This window comes from Astyanax mexicanus, chromosome 17, assembly GCF_023375975.1.
Source record: "Astyanax mexicanus isolate ESR-SI-001 chromosome 17, AstMex3_surface, whole genome shotgun sequence".
NCBI classification, from domain to species: domain Eukaryota; kingdom Metazoa; phylum Chordata; class Actinopteri; order Characiformes; family Acestrorhamphidae; genus Astyanax; species Astyanax mexicanus.
The window spans coordinates 8597086-8616785 of record NC_064424.1 but is presented as its reverse complement, the minus strand read 5'-3'; the positions used below and the strand labels follow the sequence as shown (position 1 = coordinate 8616785).

At 41.4% G+C, this 19700-nt stretch overlaps 1 protein-coding gene across 7 annotated transcripts in view; it reads right to left on the bottom strand.

Moving 5' to 3' along the window:
• Positions 1-19700, bottom strand: part of cadm1a (cell adhesion molecule 1a) — a 441164-nt gene that overhangs the window by 52562 nt on the left and 368902 nt on the right. For all 7 annotated transcript variants that reach the window (XM_022676027.2, XM_022676028.2, XM_022676032.2 and 4 more), the window contains 3 exons: positions 13818-13976; positions 5766-5862; positions 2181-2353 (listed from right to left, as the gene is read on the bottom strand). In XM_022676027.2, the coding sequence (XP_022531748.1) occupies positions 2181-2353; positions 5766-5862; positions 13818-13976 (429 nt within the window). The remainder of the gene's footprint in view (positions 1-2180; positions 2354-5765; positions 5863-13817; positions 13977-19700) is intronic.

The following is a 19700-nucleotide window of genomic DNA, read 5'->3' as shown; positions in this document are numbered from 1 at the left end:
TCTTGCAGGCGGCAGTGGGACGGTGGAGGAGAAGTGCTTTGAGCGCTGGAGGAAGTGTTAACGTAGGGAGTACGAGAGCGAGGGTGACAAGCAGAGGAGGAGGGCGCAATAAAAAGAGGCTGGGGCCGCCGAGGCGAAAGGTAGTCTCTATTAGGTTAGAGGCGCTCTGTAAACTGGTTACAGCCCTGTATGCTGCCTCTCATTCCCCTGCAGGGTCTCTGCCAGGACTGAGGCTTTGGAAATGTGTCTCAGGGAATGTAGTTTTCCCCCCGTAACCGCTTTAGTGCCAGCCCCCCACCGAGTGTTCTTCATCACTTAGCTTCACAATAGTTGGGGAACAAACGCATTAAGGGGGAAATGGCCGCTGCACTACATCTGTTCTGCCGGCATGCGTGGAAAAGGGAGCCCGGAACGTCTTCCGGCGAGCCCGGGGCCCCCGCGGAACGCGCGGCGCTGATGAGTCGGGCCAATTTTATTCGTCTCTTTCAGCGGAAACTCATTCATAAGTTAAAACGTTACACTTCGAAGACTTCCAATTATAAGAGCACAGAGTTATTCTTGGTCTTGCTCACTGTGGAATGGCGTGACGTCGAGATGGAGTGAGCGAGAGACAGCGAGACAGACAAAGAGAGAAAGAGAGAGCGACATCTCTCCACTCTCATTTTCCTGACAAAGAGCAGTCAGATATGCAGAGTTGTAATGGAATATTTCAAGTGTTTACTTTTACTATGAGAAATACTTGAAACTTATATTAAGACACTCTTACGGTGGTTTTCCACAAGGTCATGCATCGGCAGCTCCACAATTAGCGCTTTGCTATGCTCGTCAATGCATGTTTCTGGATGTGTGAAAACGTGTCAGGGAGCTTGATGGCTTGCTAAACAGCCATTTTGTCATCCTTCCCTTTCCTTCCCACAAACCACAGCCCTTCTAATTGCGCTTTCCTTGAACAGGACTGTGTAACATTTCATACATTTCGGGGGTACTTGTCAGGCCATGGCAGTGGAGCTCGCGATGTGGCAGGGCCACTGTTTGTAATAAGCAGATGTCATCCTGTTAAATCCAAGGGAGAATAATTATAAGACTATGAAGCGCGCAGATGTCACCAGCGCCTGTCTTTATGAGTGCTTGTGTGTGGCGCTTGTAGAATAGGGGAGGGTGTCAAGAGCGCTCTGGTTAACACACTGTGTTCAGGTGGGAGGGTGCACAAGTGTTCAAGTGTATGTGTGTGTAGGGGGATGACAGAGGAACATGACGCAAGATTAAGCGCTGACAGCCCAGTGTCGGCATCCTGGCTCTGCATTAGCAATTCTAATGCTGGACAAGATTTGCAGGTTGAATTACAGTAGATATTAGAAGATGTGGCAGACATCAAAGCCATCAAACGGCCAGACAGGACTCTATTATGGCCCGGGCTGCTTTTAATAAGGGCAGGATCTCGCCTCCGCGTGGCACGTTTCCCCTTCCTCTGTCCCTCCCTCCCACTTGTACAGGCTGGGTGCTTGTGAATTCTCCACCTGCAACTACTGCCAGCTACTCTTGGGGTTGGAGTGCGAAAAGCCTTCGCAATAACAGCCACATTTGCACCTTGTTCTGGGGCAAGTTTTTGGAAGCCGTCAACCGGAGACACATGCCAGAGTTTACCACTCACATTCACAGCGTTCCTTGTTAAACCCAACACATGCATACTCTTCATGCGCCAGCCGGCCTAGCACCACCTTTTCCTTAAATTATTCATCGTAATAGCTTTATTATAAAAAACGAGCGTAACTGAAGGAACACAGTAAAGAATAAGGAGCCGCAGATGGATTTTCACAAGCGTTCCTCTTCCCTTTGTTATCAGCACAGCTGTGCATTGTAAATACCACTATAGCTCACTACTTAAACAGCCTCTGCAAAAGCTCAAAACCCTTTTAAAAAAAGATCCTTCGCCAATCACTGGCGCCTAAGAATGGATGCGAGTAATTTCTCTGCAGGCTTTAAGCGATATCAGAAATAAATTCAGACAGGAATATGGTCAGATTAGAGTGTGATGTCCTAAAGGAAAGGAAATGTCACTGAGATCAATGCTATTGACCTGTACTCAGATGGAGCAGTGTGGGGAGGAAAAAAGAGAGCGAGAGAGGGAGCGAGAGAGAGAGAACGTGGGAGGAGGCTTTACCAAAGCTTGGTGAACTCACCGTACACATAGAGGATGTAGTCATCGTAGGATTCACCCACCGAGTTGGAAGCCACACACCTGTAAGTGCCGTTGTAGGACTTGTTAAGGTTCTCGATATAGAGGTCTGTGCCGGTGATTACAGCGTGAGATGGAACATCATCGTCCACTTTCACCCAGTTCACCTGCTGAGGCCTGGAGAGAGACAGAGCACAAACCCTCAGGTCTTGTTATAACTGCTACAAATGATGTTTTAAAATCAGAGTATCAGATGCTAAATTGAGACATATTAAATTAAAACAAATAAACTCTTAAATTTAACCAAATTTTACGCAACAGTATTAAGGCTGTAGCTTTAGCAGACAGATCGAACAGTATTTCTGAAACTCTGGGTCATGACCGGCTGGTGGGCTGCAGTGTGGGTGGAAGAATGGGTCAAGAGGAAGCTGTTTCAATGCATATATATTTTATTTTCCCCAGGAGAGCAGAGGTAAATGATGCATGTTTTAGTTCTGAAATGGGAACACACTGCACTGGACCCATGATGCTCCCAAAAGAGTCCCTGTACCAGGCACATGGCAGCAAGTAAACCCACACACATCTACAGGACCACCACATTCAAAGCCTCAAGGTTTTTATGGTAGCTGTGAGGTTCCAGACACTAAAAACAGGTACAGAAAACTCAACATAAAATATATTCCACTTTTCTGTGAAGCTACTTTGCTTCTGGAGGTTTAGAGAAATTGTCATTTGAATTTTAAGCATAAAACTGAGTAGGCCTACACGTTTTGCTTTACCAAATACTTGGGGATCAATAGAGAAATACAAAGTTTAGGAATCCATGAGCTGCAAACCATTAAGCATACACTAATGCTGATTTAGCCTAGTTACTGTAGCTCGTTCACCTTTAAGAGATTGTTCATTTTTACTGTGTGTAAGAATACCTGGCCATTTGTAAATCAAATGGTTTATGGTTTTGTATGGTAGTAGTTAGCTAGCTATGCTAACACCACAGTTCAACAGCCTATTTAACCTTATTTAGAGCTATTTACAACATAGGTAACTTCATTTGGAACACAGCAATGTGCAACCATGTGTAACTTGTAACTGTATATCCATCACCTTCCAAAGAAGAGAACATCCACATCCACACAAACGTCTGCTCTTATGAAGCTTTGGACAAGTTAAACTTGTAAAACTATCTATTATCTGACATTTACGACATTTAGTTGACACCTTTATCCAAAGTGACTTAAAAGGTTATTTCTATATATTCCAGACATGGACCAATGCAGTGTTTGGAGTCTTGCCCAAGGACTCTTATTGGTGTAGTGCAGGATTCAGTCACCCAGACTGGGAATTGAACCCAAGTCTCCCACATGCTGTAGTAGCTCACTAGCAATTAGTGGTGTTATCCACTGCACCACACCAGTGGACAGCCTAAGAGTTAATAAGTCACATAATGCACCTGATGCATCCATAGATGCAGTTCCTTATCGTTGGAAGGTGGTGCATGTAAGTTATATGGTACCCCCAATATTTTTGTGTTGTTCTAGCAAAAATAACCTCTAAATGAGCACATTATACTACTTACTCAGTATTTAGTATTTTTTATCAATTCAATCACTGTGGTTGGGTTGTAATCTATATCAACAGCTCAACAGTCGCACCAGAAGTTTTAAAACAAGGTAATAGAAGGCTTAAAACAACAGTAAATACTTTAAAACTGGGCTACATAGTTCTACATCCACAAAAAAAAACACTTATTTTGTACTGCATAAGACTAATAAGCTTGTGCAATCATTGCCTATTGATTAGCAAATCAGACTTGAACTTGAACTGGAACTGGTTGTCAGACTGATATGGTTTTTGGTTAGTGATAAAAAGCAAGCTCTTTACCCTCCAGATCAACACAAGGTTAAGGTTGCAAAATGATTGTGTGGACCACTGGTCTGCAGGAGCAAGCTGTGCTCTCGGTAGCCATTGAAGCAATTTTCCAGCTCAAAACTTTAATGAACTGACAATTTTCCTGCTGCTAAGAGCTTTGTTCCTTTGTTCTCCAAACACCTAGTGTAAACAGGGTGTCCACAACGGCCCGTTCGATTTCCACACAGTGATGTGCAGGCCGAGCTAGGCCCACTGTGGCCTAAATAAAGGAGCTTCTAAACTCTACACTCTATTCTCAGTTGCAAGGTTCAGTGCCAACACTGCACTGAGTCATTTCCCTGGAGTTTGTGGGAAGGGTTCAACCTCTGTTGTCGGGTTTCCGTGCTGCCGTTTAAACTTGTTGCTATTCATTTGGAAAGGAAAGAAAACACTGGGAAAAGATTGAGATGGAGAGTTGTGAAGGGTGGTGGCGGTGGGTGTTGATGGTGGGAGCTTAGCGAGCTTCAAACTAAAAGATTGGTTTGAGCTCTGCAACAGTTGATCTTCAGCCTCTATGGGAGAGAACCGCATTTGAGGGTAGGTGCCAAGAGAATTCCATGTAGAGTAGGATCTGGGCAAGTGTGAATCATAGGTTAAATATACATGCGTAGCGTAAAGATGCAGGCGTTCCTGCAATGGAGAGAAAGAGAGGGAGAGAGAGAGAGAAATGACCTAGAAAAAAAATGGAGCTTTACTGAGAGGAACGGAAAAGGGGGGAAACACGCAGTGGAAGGGCTGCAGAGAACCTGGGGTGAGAGGCAGAATACAAATGGGCCGGGAGCACCGAGCCCAACACTATATGACAGTAATGACTGCAGCCCCTCTTCTGACTTTAATGAAAATGACTTCCAATTTTCGGCTCACTGTATTGATTGTGTTTTCGTCTTTATTATTAAATGAATGCGGGAGGAGCCTGCGAGCTCCCTGCAGAATGTGAGGAGAGGGGTTTTAAGGACAGTGGGTGGTGATGGTGTTTAGGTTGGTGGGGGGGGGGTCTTTTGCATGTGACTTGCAAGCCAGCACAACCCCCCCCACCTCTTATGTTTTGTTCACACACATTTGCCCACATTGACGTTTCATCCACAGTTTTTTTTTTTTTCTTTTTTCAGTTAGAGGCTATGGGTGCCGCTATGTGTGAGGAAATGTTTGATAGTGCTGCTGCTTGATGCCGCCGAGGCAACCCGGACCAACAAACACAGTCTGTGATGGATGACATCATTTGGCTTGCGCTTGCCTCTTCAATATGCACATGCAAATCACGCCTAGGCTCAGAGCTTCAGCTCCCAAGGACTGATTACCATACAATTACCAGACACCAATAATAACAGGTGCAGCCTGCTTCGGCCTGTTTTTATTTTTTTTCCTTCTTCTTCATTCGCATTCACAGCATTCGATAAATATGTCCAGAAAAGCATTTATTAATTCCCGTCTGCCATTGATATTGCAGTGTCCTGGCATTTCTCTGGGGAGATGTTACCTTTTTTGTCATACTGACCCAGCATTAGCTGGAAACACGGATACTCACTGTTATTTGCTATGCGGTCAGAATTTAACCCCCCAAAAAATAAATAAAAATTCTGCTAATAGGACAGTTGATGTCTACATCAGTGGAAATCGTAGAGAGGGAATACAACTATGAAAGAAAAGACAAAAAAAAAAGAAAAAAAAGAGTGCTCCTCACTGTGGTTTGCCTTTGGCCTTGCACGTCAACTCCAGGTTCTCTCCTTCCCTGGTCAGGCCCTGTGGAAACTCCACCACGATCTTTACCTCTGGTTTGTCTGCAGGGAAAACAAAATATATATATATGATAAGATAAGACAAGATAGCCTTTTAATTATCCCACTCGGGGGAAATTATATGCTATATGTTACTCTGTTACAGCAGCAAACACTGTAGAAGAAAAAGTGCAAAGAGTATAAAAAAAAAGATACATAGGCAGCTCAAAGGAATAAATACACATTATCTGAACAAAATACATTTTAAAAAATCTACAAAGGTACAGGCAATAAAATAGAAATAAAGAAATTAAAAATGGAAAATGAAATAAAAACCTACAGTTAGCAAGTTTCAATTGATAAGTGATTTGAGACAAACAGATCGCACATATCCCAGATATTGCACATAGAAACAAAAAAATATTGATATTGCACATAGAAACAGAATACTGATTTGCACATAGGAGAAGGATAAGAATACTGATACTGCACATAAGAACAGAGAACATGGATTTGTTTTATTGAGCTATACCAGGTGAACATAGTGTGAAGTGCATTTATAACACAGTGTCTAACTCTATGATAAATAGAAAATAGCATAAAAAGTAGCATATGATGTGGTTTATTTATACAGCACCTCTCATAAACCCAAGGTTGCTTCATTACAATATTAGAATATAATATGAAACAGAAATAAAAAGAGTGGAGAAAGCTGTGAAGTATTAAACGGAAGTTGAATCAGGCATCAGCGCCCTGTCCCTACTGGCTGCATCAAATTTTTAACAGCTCTGGCAACACTTATTAGATTCTTTTCCCCCCGTTATTAAGACTCTTATCAGATGTTCTTTGCTGTTTGATTCTTCTCCCCGCCATTACCATTCTCGGGAGAAAATTGGACGGCTGGATTTTATTCACCTCTCTGGGCTGTTTACGCCCGATTGCAAGGCCTGATTGGTTGACATGCTGGATATGGAAACAGCAGCGCTGAAGATGCAATTCGGGCAGCTTGGAATACATCCACATTCGGTTCTGTCACCGGCTCGTTTCCACCTCCCCCCACAGTGTGCTCAGTTCTGACCTTTATGCTCTATCACTACTGTCCTCTCCCTCATCCATTAAAATGACTGGTCATTGCTAGCAACCCCATTCTCCAGCGGCTGGCAGCAGGTAGCCTTGCATCAGCCATGCTTCGCCGTCATGGTCGCTACATTCGGCATGAAATGCACATCTCTGCCTGGCCCGGCTTGCTCCTTTCCAATTCAGCCGGGATTAGGCTTCCTGCTGTGTGTGTGTACAGGGGCACTGACATTCAAAATGACATCTGACACACGCTGACACACTCACAGGCCTCCAACGCACAGCGTCTGAGACACAATGACATTATGGATATGAGGCCATGAATATGGCCGGCAGATACGGTTAACGTGTGATGGTCAGTCGCCCTGTGAGCCGAAAATAACACCGCCCCCTCATTCCTCTGACATAACGTTGGCGTTTTGAGTGTGAAAACAGGATGTTTCAGTCAGGTTAATCCAGCTAGTGATGAGGAGGAACACAATCGGTGGCCTGACAGTGTTGGACAGACTGTTTCAGCGGTGTAATCCAATATAAATTACTTAATTAATATTAACAAGACTAAAAATGCATAATAATAATCTGTAAAATATCTAATGGGATTACTCTTGGACTAGTTCTGATCTAAGTCTTCATAATCATGATGTTGGTCCATCACATATCAAGCAATCTAAAGATATAGATACTACTAGGCAAAACTTACTCATTGAACTGACATACTGTGAACCTCAAAGACCAGAACTGTAAAATGGGCCAGTCCAAAACCCCCAACATACTTACAAAATTTTGACGCATTGTATTTACACCCATTAAATTTACTAAAAATAGAAACATACCACTAGTGAAAGCCCTTACACAAGCATATCAACACCACCCAAATCTGCTAGCTATATGCATACAGGTTGCTACACAAATCAGGACCCGTAACCACAACATTTTCGGTTCCAGTGTCCACAGAAACGGAGCTAAAACTTGGCTTGAGATGAAGAGAAACCTGGGGGAAACAAACACGAGGCTGGGTTATTTAGAAACTAACACTAGTCCAAGTAGCAAAAAAGAAAGTGGACTTCCTTTTAGAAGCTAACCAGCTAAATCTTAATCTTAAAGTGGCAGTCCGTATCTGTAACTGAAAGCAGAATCATTGTCTGAGTTGGGAAGGGATAATATATTGTGTTTTTTTTGGTACCAGTGTGCTGGAACAACCATCCCTAATAAGCCTAATATATTAATTCTAAAAACTGGAGTGTCAGGTCACTTTTTGCTGGAGTTCTTTTTCTAGCCACATCACGCGTCTTTACGTACTTACGTCACATGTACAGCCTCTAAAACAGGATCCGGGTCAGTTTTACTGAACCCGAGCCACTGGTGGAGCAATGGAGACTTCAGAAGGGGAAACTCAGAGCTCAGTAGCTCATTTCACTCATAGTAAAACAAAGGATGTAGTTGAAGTGAAGTTTCTGACTGAGCTGCTCTCTCTCTCTCTCTCTCTCTCTCTGACTGAACATAACCTGGAATCGGATTGATCCGCTCTGAAAGGAGACCGCATCACACCCGCCAAATTTAAAATGAATCTTCCGCATGCTCGGTGCAATTACCTATTCTCACCAGAGAGGGCTCTAAATCCCAAAACTTGCGGACATCAGCTTTAACAATCCCTATGCTGCTATATGTGGGTTTAGCAAACTTTGCTGGTGGTACAAGTTCCAGCCAGTTAAAGCAGAGCTTACTGAGACAAAATAACAGGGTTGTAAATGGGTTTGTTAAACGCATTTATTAAAGAAATAAATGCATTCGTTGTTACACTAAAGATTTCCTACCTTTTATCTGTCTCTGAGGTAATTCCCATTCATTCTGCTACCATGTACAGTTTGTAAGTGATTTTAGGAAATAAACTGAATTCTTGATGCTCAATCAAAAACATAATCCTTAAAAATGGGTAATCTAAAATGTGAAATTATGCACATTTGCAAAGGTATCAAAACTCTGCAATCAGATCTTGCAATCTGCACTACATGTGGCAGGTGCTAACAACCCCCTGTTAAGTGGTAAAGGCAGAAAACATTACCTAAACTGTAAAGGGGTTGTGTAAGATGCAAATAAAGGCTTCCGCTGCCTTTGGCAGAGCGGAGAAGTGTGGTGTTGCTGCCTGTAAATGTGCTTTATGGTAGGCAAACACTAATAAGCCCCCCTCTGGTCCATTTGGCAGGTAGTGCTTACGGGGAGGACGTGGGGTGGTGAAAGGGAAAAAAGCAACCTACGTGTTACACAGAGTACTAATGAGAGCAGAGGGAGCGAGAACACAAGGAAAAAGAGTGAGAGACAAGAAAGTGTTCCTGGCCTTTCATTAAGTAGCAAAAGACCCAGGGAACAGCGGTCAGCCAGGCACAGAGGAAACGCTCCCCAGCTGAGCGCTGGGGTCTGGGAGAATTATAATAATAATAATAATAATAATAAGCAGATCTGTTGCAGTAGCCTAGCGTTCACAAGAAGAAAAATAATAACTAGCACTGCCTGCGGTGTCATAAATCCTAGGAGCGCTCCCGTGAGACGCAGTTGTCTAAGCACTGGCCCTATTGTTGAGAGAGAGATTGCCAGGTTGATCACTGGTGGTAATGCCCGGACTGCACAGACATATATGGTGTCAGGAGCCCCTAGAGAGCAGAGAACTAGCCTAGCCTTCTTTGGGTGTGTAGGATTGGATGGGTCCCTCCTTCCCCATCACTATTTTTTAAATATATACTTAGTGTTCTCCTCAAAGCGTGTTCATCTGTACAATATTATACTGTATTTGCTTTAGTAGCAGTTCAAAAACATATGCATTTTTCTAGCCACCTCTCTCCTAGCCCTAGATACAGGCTATAAACTGCTAATGATTAATATTTGTAGTGAAAATTGGATTCAAATCTTAAAAACTGATCTGCATACACTCTGCATCACTTCAGCCCAGTCCAAAATGCACCGTAATGCTGTTTCAACCTTGCACAGGTGAGCACAATCACTCAGACACACCCCGAAGTCCTTGCAGGTATTCAGGCTGATTGTAGTGGCTGATCTACACTGCATTCCAAAGGCTGGCAAGTTTCCAAGCCCACAGTTTCTCCAAGGGCTCCAAATCTAATATTCTCCCCATAATGGAGCTTGAAGTGGCGTACCACAGATGCCTGTGCCACAGTACTGTGTGTACCCAGCCGCACGCACAGAGGCAGGGGGGGAGATTACAGCTCAGCCAATGTGAAACTGTAATGACATCAACGCAATTATGTGGCATTTCATATGCGCTAAGCGGTGCGTTCCTCAGCAAAGTGCTTATATTTGGAACAGCAGGTTAATAACGTAAATTGTCTTGATTTCTCAGTGTGCATCGGGAATTAGCATAAAGACGTGGGGTCTTATTGTTAAAGCTAGCTACACCCAAAGGGGTTGGCTCAGAATTCACAAGCTGGGAAATGTGGAGAGTAATGCTATGTACACACCTGCCAGTTGCCAGGTTATTAGGTTTTTAAAAACCAAACACGTTCCAAAACAGCTTGGTGAGTTCCCTGCTCTCTCATATGAACTATTTTTTGTGGCAATGCATCAGTAAAAAAAAAAAGGCATGACCAGCAGCGCCACGTCCACATTCAGTGCTGGACGCCTTTAACTTTAAATCCTGTCCCATGACTTGTGGTGTATATGGTAGTATATACATTCTATTGTTGTTCCATAATCATGCTAAGGCTGGGAAGATGAAAACATTCATAACATGGACCGTTGTGGTACTTTAAGTCTCTATCTTCTATACTATAGGGAGAAAAGTATAGGGACATCTTCTCATTCATTGCTGTTTTCGAAATGGGGGATATTACCCAAAAAAAAAAAAACTGCTCCTGCTTTTGTTGGAGTAACTGTCTCTACTGTCCAGGGAAGGCTTTCTAGTAGATTCTAGGCCAGTGATTCACAACTGGTGGGTCAGGACCCAAAAGTGGTTTACGGAAACACATTCTGAGTGGGTCGCGCTTGTAAAAAAAAATAAAAAATAAATAAATAAATAAAAATAAAATAAAAATACATTAAAAATAATTAATGATCATCTGATTTTGTACTCAGATTTTTGTACTTTTATATTGATAAACTTTTTATTGTAGTAACTTTTAAACATATTTTATATGCAGTTGTCATGTTCCTTCTCAGTTTCTTAAAAAAATGCTCTTAAAATTCATTTTGCATGCATATGTATGTTTACATGTTTTTTAAGGCTATTTTTCACTAATAAATCTGTTTGGTTTGTATTCTATAAAAGCCAGCCTCGACTCAATGACCATAAGAAAATGTGGGTCCCGGGCTGAGACCAGTTGAGAAACCCTGCTCTAGACCATACCTGGCATTAGTTAAAGGTACCAAAGCATAATGTATGTAAGTTTATCTGCTCCAGAAAGTCCATTAAATTTGATTAAAACTACTTTTCTACAGGGACTAGACATGTTGTGGGTGTGTCAGCAATAGCAGTGCAGCCTAACACAGCTGAGAGGGGTTTCCACAAACATTTGGACATTACTAATCTCGCGCAGTCCTACAAATCTCAGAGTTTTATTAGTAATGCAGGCATGAACTGAGAGTGACCCGAACACTTTAAGCAGATTTCCTGCGTTATTTTTAAGTCCGACATTTAAACAGCGCAAATGCCCATCACTAAATATGTCAAGTCTTCCGCCCACCCGACACTTCCCTGTCTGACCTTCCCGGTCAACAAAAAAGTGATCTGTTGCCGCCTGTCCATCTGTCCAAATTACATGCTGTCAGTGTTGATGCTCCTCTCCCAGTGATGGACAGCCGGGGCCATGGAGAGCCGTCTGCTGTGAAGCGGCGGTTACAGAAGAAAGATCCACCTGTTTGTCTCAGGCAGCACAGAGGCGCTTCCCATTTCTTCTTCCTCTTATCTTCAAGCCCCTCGCATGAAAGGCTCAGAGCGAACGCTTCCTGCTTTGAAGGCGCCCCGGTATCACTTCCTCTCTGAAGCTTCCTCTCCTGGGCGCTCAGGTACTCGAGAGTTCCGGCGTTACCTTCCGGCCCGGTCTCGGCGCGGTGCGGATGGAGGGCGCCGAACTAAAAGGTTGCTCTCATTTTAATAACAGAACTATTTGCTGTGGTGCCGCTCTTCGGCACCGGGAGGCTTGAAACGCTTTATTTCCCTCGAGCCGCAGAACCCGTGACCCGGAGGTGGAGGAGGGTGCCGCCGAGCAGCAAAGCGAAACTGTTTGCATGGCACGGCCATCAATATTTCTGGGCTTATTTAATATCCACACCAATGTTTTTCTATTCTCTAAATGAACTCCATTAACGCTGGGCCTCGCTCGATGATTTTTCCCATTGATTGTTTCGCCAGCTGCAGCGGTGGGCAAGTTTCAGGGGAAAGGGAGAGAGAGAGGAAGGGAGGGAGGAGGATTAAAAAAAGAGAGAGTGAGAGAGAGAGAGAGACCATCTCCCCAGCTCCAGCTCCTTAAACGCCACAGAACGAGTTGATTTTTTGTGTGCTTTAAGCCCAGCAAGCCAAAAGGCCAGGTGGCTGCATGATGAGCTGATCTGGCCTGTCTGCGGTTGGGAAAGGTCAGGTAAAAACATGTTTTTTCAGTCGATGCTCCGCTGGTAGATGTAGTAGGCAGTTCTGGGCCCGGCTCGGCTCGCAATGAAGACGTAAACAAAAGAATAAAGAAAAAAAAAACTTTAAAATCACATCAGCAGAAGTGTGGAGAAATGGGCCACTGCTCAAAACTCGCCATTCAAGGCCCTCTGACCACCAGAGGCTGGATGGGGGGCAGCCTAACATATAGTGTCAAGGCTGAGTTACTGAAGCACGGAGGCCTGCCTACTGTTTCAGTACCTGCTCAACACAGCAGAATTACACTGCAGAGCTTCACTATATAAGAAAGCAAAGGTTTTGAACAGAAATTTAAGTAATTTACAATTGATTGTAATTTGACTTTACATTTATTTTATTAAAAAAAATATATATATATATATCATACACTCTCAAATTACATATGTTTCTTTTTTCATACTAGGCCTGGACATTTTTCAAAAATAAATTTATTTGGTTTGTATTTTATAAAAATTGGTTGTGACAGTTACCATGTGATTAAGTCAAATGTAGGTCCTGGGCTAAGACCAGTTGAGAACCACTGATATATACAGCTCTGGAAAAAAAAAAAAATAAGAGACCACCTCAGTTTCTGAATCAGTTTCTCTGATTTTGCTATTAATAGGTTTATGTTTGAGTAAAATTTAAATTGTTGTTTTATTTTATAAACTATACATAACCTTTCTCTCAAATTCCAAATTTTATTAGCAGAAAATGATAAATGGCTGAAATAACAAAAAAAAAGATGCAGAGCTTTCAAACCTCAAATAATGAAGCAAAGAAAACAAGTTCATATTCATAAAGTTTTAGAGTTTAGAAATCAATATTTGGTGGAATAACCCTGGTTTTCAATCACAGTTTTCATGCATCTTGGCATCATGTTCTCCTCCACCAGTCTAACACACTGCTTTTGGGTAACTTTATGCCACTCCTGGTGCAAAAATTCAAGCAGTTCAGCTTGGTTTGATGGCTTGTGATCATCCATCTTCATCTTAATTATATTCCAGAGGTTTTACATTTTTAAGTGGTCTCTTATCTATTTATTTTTTAGAGCTGTATAATGGGATAAAATGACCAAACACAGAACGAATGCAGACAACACTATTTAACATGGGGGAAAAAAACACTAAAGAAGAAAGTGTGCATTTCTTTGGTATGCATTCTTGAGAGTCTTCTTGCTTAAAATTATGATTATTGTTTTATTCTAAGAAACTTGACAGCTAAACAAATACACTTCTGTAATTCTGACTGAGAAATTTGAAAGTAAATCACTGCTAAAACATCAGATGTCCTCATAAGATTCTTTAATCTAAAAGTGCAGTCTACTTACACTGAACTTCCAGGTATTTCTGAGCCTGGAAATCCTTCACTGCGGGATGGTCCACGATGCAGACCACAGGAACGCCATCGTCTTCCTTTGTGACAGTGAGCCTTAACGAACTGGTCACAGTGAACATCCTGTCGTACGTGACCTCCACTTTAGACTTGCCTGGGTGAGAAACAGGAAGAGAAAAGTGCATTAGACACACATTTCAGAGACCTTGTGCTCCATATTCTCTCGATTTTCACTCAATCAACTGTACATTTCTTTTTAAGGAGTAAAAACAGCCATCTATAGCGAGCCATTGTTGACGTGGCTCTCCTGAACCCGTGGCGAGTTCATTCAGCCGGGTTAACAACAGCATAAAGGATGCAAATGGCCAGCTTGCACAGACACTAAATGTGTCTCTGAAGGATACATGGCACGCTGTAACTCAGCATATCCACAACATGTGTAGAGTTAATAGCCCGCTGCAGCGGGACATGAAGCACAACCTTGGGAGTGGGCTGAAGAAAGAATGTCCTCCACGTCGGTCAGGAGGGCTGCATCAAGCCAAATTGCTTGCTGTCAGGGGCTTTTAGTCTGACGTAGCTCATTGGCTGCGCGGTTTGTGTTTTATGAAATGACTGTGAATTGCTGCTCTGACCTGTAGGTGTTTCTACAACAGCAATAAACCTGTGGTTTACAGACGAATCACAGTCACTGTACAGCTTTAGATTACAGCAATGCATAGAGGTGAGCACTGAGAGAATAAGAGGAAATAAATAAAGAAAAAATAATGATGAAATAAAAGAGAACAGGAACAAGAAAGGAATTAGCATTGGTCGATTTGTATGCATAAAAATTCTAATTAAGCAGATTTCCACTAAGGCTAGATGCAGCAGCACTAGCATAAGCAGCTTACTGCTAGTACTAATGCCATTCAACAGTGCTACACTGAGGAACCATGAGTGTTCTGGTAAGCCAGGGCAATATTAGCTAGCAGTTTGTCCCACGTAACTTGTTTTAACAAGGTAAACACAAAGGCTTCAGTCCGATATTACACACCTCTGAACAGCAAAAGCAAAGTTAGCTGCTAATGCTTATACTGCTCCAGTCTTGGTACCGAATAACTAAACTTGAACTCTTGTATTACGCTGTACTTTACTGCTCCTTAGTACCTGATTGGTAAAATTCATGCATAAGGTGCAACAATTTTTGTTTTGAAAAAATGTAAGGATTTTAATTGTGCCTCATATTGCAAAAAATACAGTAGTGAAGGAAAATAAAATGAAGGAGGGAAGCAAGAAGGGAAGAAAGATGGGAAGGAAGTATTCCAGAAACGGCCACCATGTGCTCCAGACCCAAAATTAAACCAGGACCATCCACACTGTTCTCACCGACAAGTCTAAAAGCCGGTGCACTTCTGTGATGTTGGCATTAACAATTAATGAGAGCAACATATGCTGCTTTCAAGATGACATCTTTTCCAGGGAAGCCCATGCATTTTTCAGCAAGGTGATGCAAATCCATGTGCTGCACATGTTACAGCCGCATGGCTGAGGAAGAAGAGGGCAAGGGTACTGTACTGGCCTGCCTGCAGTTTTGATCTGTCTCCAATAGAGAGGGCGTTTTCACACCTTTAGTTGATTTCTATGGTCCGAATTAGTTTAGAGTAGTGAACGTAACACACACCGTGCGTGTAAACAGCATGGAGCAGAGACAGTGTTTGGTAATAGCTGTGGTAATTAGTGTTATCGGGCTAATATATCAAATTAAACTGAGCCTCATCCGCAGTTTCGCAAAAAAAAAAAAATAATAATAATAATAAAATAAATAAATTAGCATTTTCCACACTGTGTAATTCATTGTCTGATTTGGGTTTGTGAAAATGAAATGTCAGACAAGAAATATAACCCAAGCACATGAGAGAGAAAGTAAGAAAGAATAAAAACTAAAAAAGAAAGTAAGAAAAGTGAAATAAAAACAAGGAGTATATATCTAATATTAAAATTTCATAAAGAAATAGATAATAAAAAGGGAGAAAAAAAAACAAAAGAAAGAAGAAGCTAAATAATCCTAAAATATATTAAATTATTGATAAAAAAAGCAACAGAGATAGAGATGTGTGTGCGCTACAGGTGTCTCGTTCAGCTGAGGCTGACAGCTGGTGCACGGTGGCTCGGCTCGACTCACAGGTGCTTCAGCAAATCAGCGCTAACTCACTGACCAATAATCCATATCAATACAGTGTTAATGATCAGCTTTCACATGATATTAGTGAAGTGATGCAGACAGACTGCTGCTCTACATCAACTCTACAGCACTGACACTCCTACAGTCCTAACTGCTGCACTACAGCTTTAAAATAGATATACTGCACTCAAAAACAAAGTGTAACACTGCAGCTCTACAGCTCTACTGTAGCTCTACAGACTAACCGTTATACTGCATCTCTACAGCACTGACAGTCCTGCATTACACTGTAGCTCTACAGACTAACTGTAACACTGCAGACTTACCATTATACTGCAGCTCTACAGCACTGACAGTCCTAAGCATTACACTGTAGCTCTACAGACTAACTGTAACACTGCAGCTCTACAGCTCTACAGAATAACCATTATACTGCAGCTCAACAGCACTGACAGTCCTAACCATTACACTGTAGCTATACAGATTAACTGTTACACTGTAGCTCTAAAGACTAACCGTAACGCTATATCTCTACAGACTAACCGTAACACTGCAGCTCTACAGCAGCTCTACAGACTAACTGTTACACTGTAGCTCTACAGCACTGACAAACCTACAGTTATTAACGTTACACTGCAGCTCTACAGATTAACCATAACACTGTAGCTCGACAGACTAACCTTTACACTGCAGCTCTACATACTAACCATAACACTAACTCTACAAACTAATGGCAATAGACGGCTCAGCATGAAACATTTGGCCTGTGAGATTGTTTGAAATATAATGAACGATAATGAAAAAAATAAAATAAAATACTTCTCACACTCGGCGTGACTTTAGTTTCTGCCTATTCTTGTTTTTCTGCTCCCTATCTCCTCATATGTTTCCCAATTCACTAGCCAGAGCAGCGGTAGTGTATTGGACCGCGACCCTGATGACCCTGTTTATTTATTTATTTTTATTTATACCTTTCTTCTGGGGTTTACCTGCTTTGAGATCAACTGTTTTGCAATTGGGTCCAACAACCCTCTGAACTGGAGAGCTACTAGTCTGTAGCACTCCATTCCATTACACTTCATTTACCAAAACTGAATTTTTTTTGTTGCCCTCCACGTAAAGGCTTGGAAAATATCTGGCCTGCGGCCAAACTTAATTGCCAACCCCTGCTCTTCAGACTAACCATATAACTGTAGCTCTACAGTTTAACATTTCGTTACACTGCATCTCTACAGACTAACTATTACACTGTAGCTCTAGGGCACTGACAGTCTTACTATCCTACCTATTACTACTTTAGCTCTACAGCAACTCTACAGCACTGACAGTCTTACAGTTCTAACTGCAGCTCAATCTGTCTTTGACTGCGAGCATCATCTCTGTACAGGAGAAGCTAATCAGAGGCCCAGATCCTGATCATCAGTGCTTCAGGAGAGCTTTAATAGAGCTGGTGTTTTTCTAATTGCGACGTCAACCGTCCCACAATGCCCCAATCACAGAGGATAGAGGATAATCACAGGTCAATCACTGTCATTCACACGTTTCTTCATCTCAAAAACATCTCTGTGTTTTTGAAATGCTAACGTGTGCTCTGATTAGGCCTGCTACAGTAGGCTGAACATCAAAGGAACACCCGCCCCTATTGATTTCACCACTTAACCTGCTCAGATCCTTCTCTCTCTCTCTCTCTCTCTCTTTCTGCATTCCCTTCATCCCTTTTCCATCCTTTTCCACGTTTTATTGTGATTTCACCTCGTTAGAGAAATGAGCAGAGGATCTAGAGGTGAATGTATGGAGCTGATGAAACTTTTGTAAATGCTAGATAGCTTCCAAAATACTTTTTTCCCTGTATTGAGTGGCCTAATTAAAATCAGTGGGTTGTATTTATTCTAGGGTTGTCAAATAATAATAAATAATAAAATAAAACACTGTTAATCGCCTTCCTTGGTGTCCTTTGACCCAGCACAGTTCCGGACAATGTAACATGAAAGAGGCGATCGAAGCGGCTCTACTTGGCCCCTGCCGATGTTCTGACCTTCTAACTGACCTTCTGACCTATAACTGAAGACAAAGGTAGCATACAGACATCTCTCACTTATCATATCAAAACAGCAGACCTTATCTATCTAACCAGCACACTAACATAAATTTGCTATAAAGAAATCTGCAAATAATTCATCTTGGAAAACAGTTAGCATTTGGGCCAATATGCTCCAAGCCTACTGCTGAGTTGGGCTGTTAGTTAGCATCGAGCCGCTAGCTGCATTGCAGGGTTTTCTAACTAAAGATATGAGTGATCTATAATCATAATTCACATATTAAATCAAACCACAGAACCTACTAATCTAACCAGCACTGCACTATCAATCTGCTATTAAACATTAGCCATTAATTCAGCTCAGAAATCCTTTAGCATTGCCAGTTATCTGCCAATATGGCTACTCTGTCATTTTTGGCTTTGCAGTAAAAGTCCTCAGACCAGATCGTATTCATAAAAATGTATACTAAAAAAAACAATTTTTTTTTTTTTTTGCACTGTACTTTTTTAAGTAAACTGTTGATCAAAAAATGGTCAAATATCTAAATTCTGGTAATATTTGCATCTCATCTTTCAGCATTTTAAGCAGAACTGTTTTTTATTATTATAAAGCAAAATATTTCAGCTATTAATCTAAAAATGTATAGTTGAGTGTGGTTAATCTTTAAGGCATATTTGAGTAGCCTAGAATCTCATGAAAATAATCTCTGGCTTGTTTTACATAAGAGTTTTGTAATGTTTAGGTTAATAAAGGTGCATCTATAATAAATTGATCTGTTACTGACTGATCTTTAGTACAGGGAGCTGTTAAATCTGTGCCACTTTTTTCATTCATTCATTTGCTCCTCAGATAAAATTAAATTAAACTGTACAGTTTAAAATAATTAATCAAAAAGTGATAAAAGGGGGATTCATTTATATAAATGAAGCACAGAGAATGTAATGAATTAAATTAATTTTTTGTGTCAAAGGGCAGCACTAATTTATCTTATCCTATTGTGGAGCCTTGTGTCCCATGACTTTGCCATGTCCCCAATTGGCGGCGCAAGCAAATACGCAGTCCCACAAATAAATAAGCCCAGTAATTAACAAATTCGCATTAATACTCACATTATCATCCTCCAATATCAGGTTAAGAGTTGTGATTATTAAAATAAAAGCTTACGTGTACATATTTTTTTCAGTTAATACAGGGTATTTTAAGCTGAATGTAAAGTGGACAAAACTTAGAAAAAAAAAAAAAAAAAAAAAATATATATATATATATATATATATATATATTTTTTTTTTTTTTTTTTTTTTTTTTTTTTCTTTCAGTCAAACGTGCCCTGGCCTTTTTGGGTGAGTAAAGCATCTCCGTTTATTTATAGTACGCTTCAATTTCCAACATTTTGACTGAAATGGCTGATAATGCAGATATAAAATAAACAAACATACACAGTGCAGCTACAAGCAAGCTCGGCCTGTGGCCACGTCTAGCCTCTGACCGCAGCACAGCAGTGCCAATATTACACGTTATAGCACTCCCTCTCGTGTATTATTGCTTAATTATTAAGCTTCAAAGTCATGGAGAGCTGAGGAAACTTTTTTTTTTTAAATGCAGGACGCCTCGCAAAAAATCTTTTTTTTTCTGTTTTAAGTGTTTTAGCTGAGCTTAACAGGCTAATTGAAATCAGTGG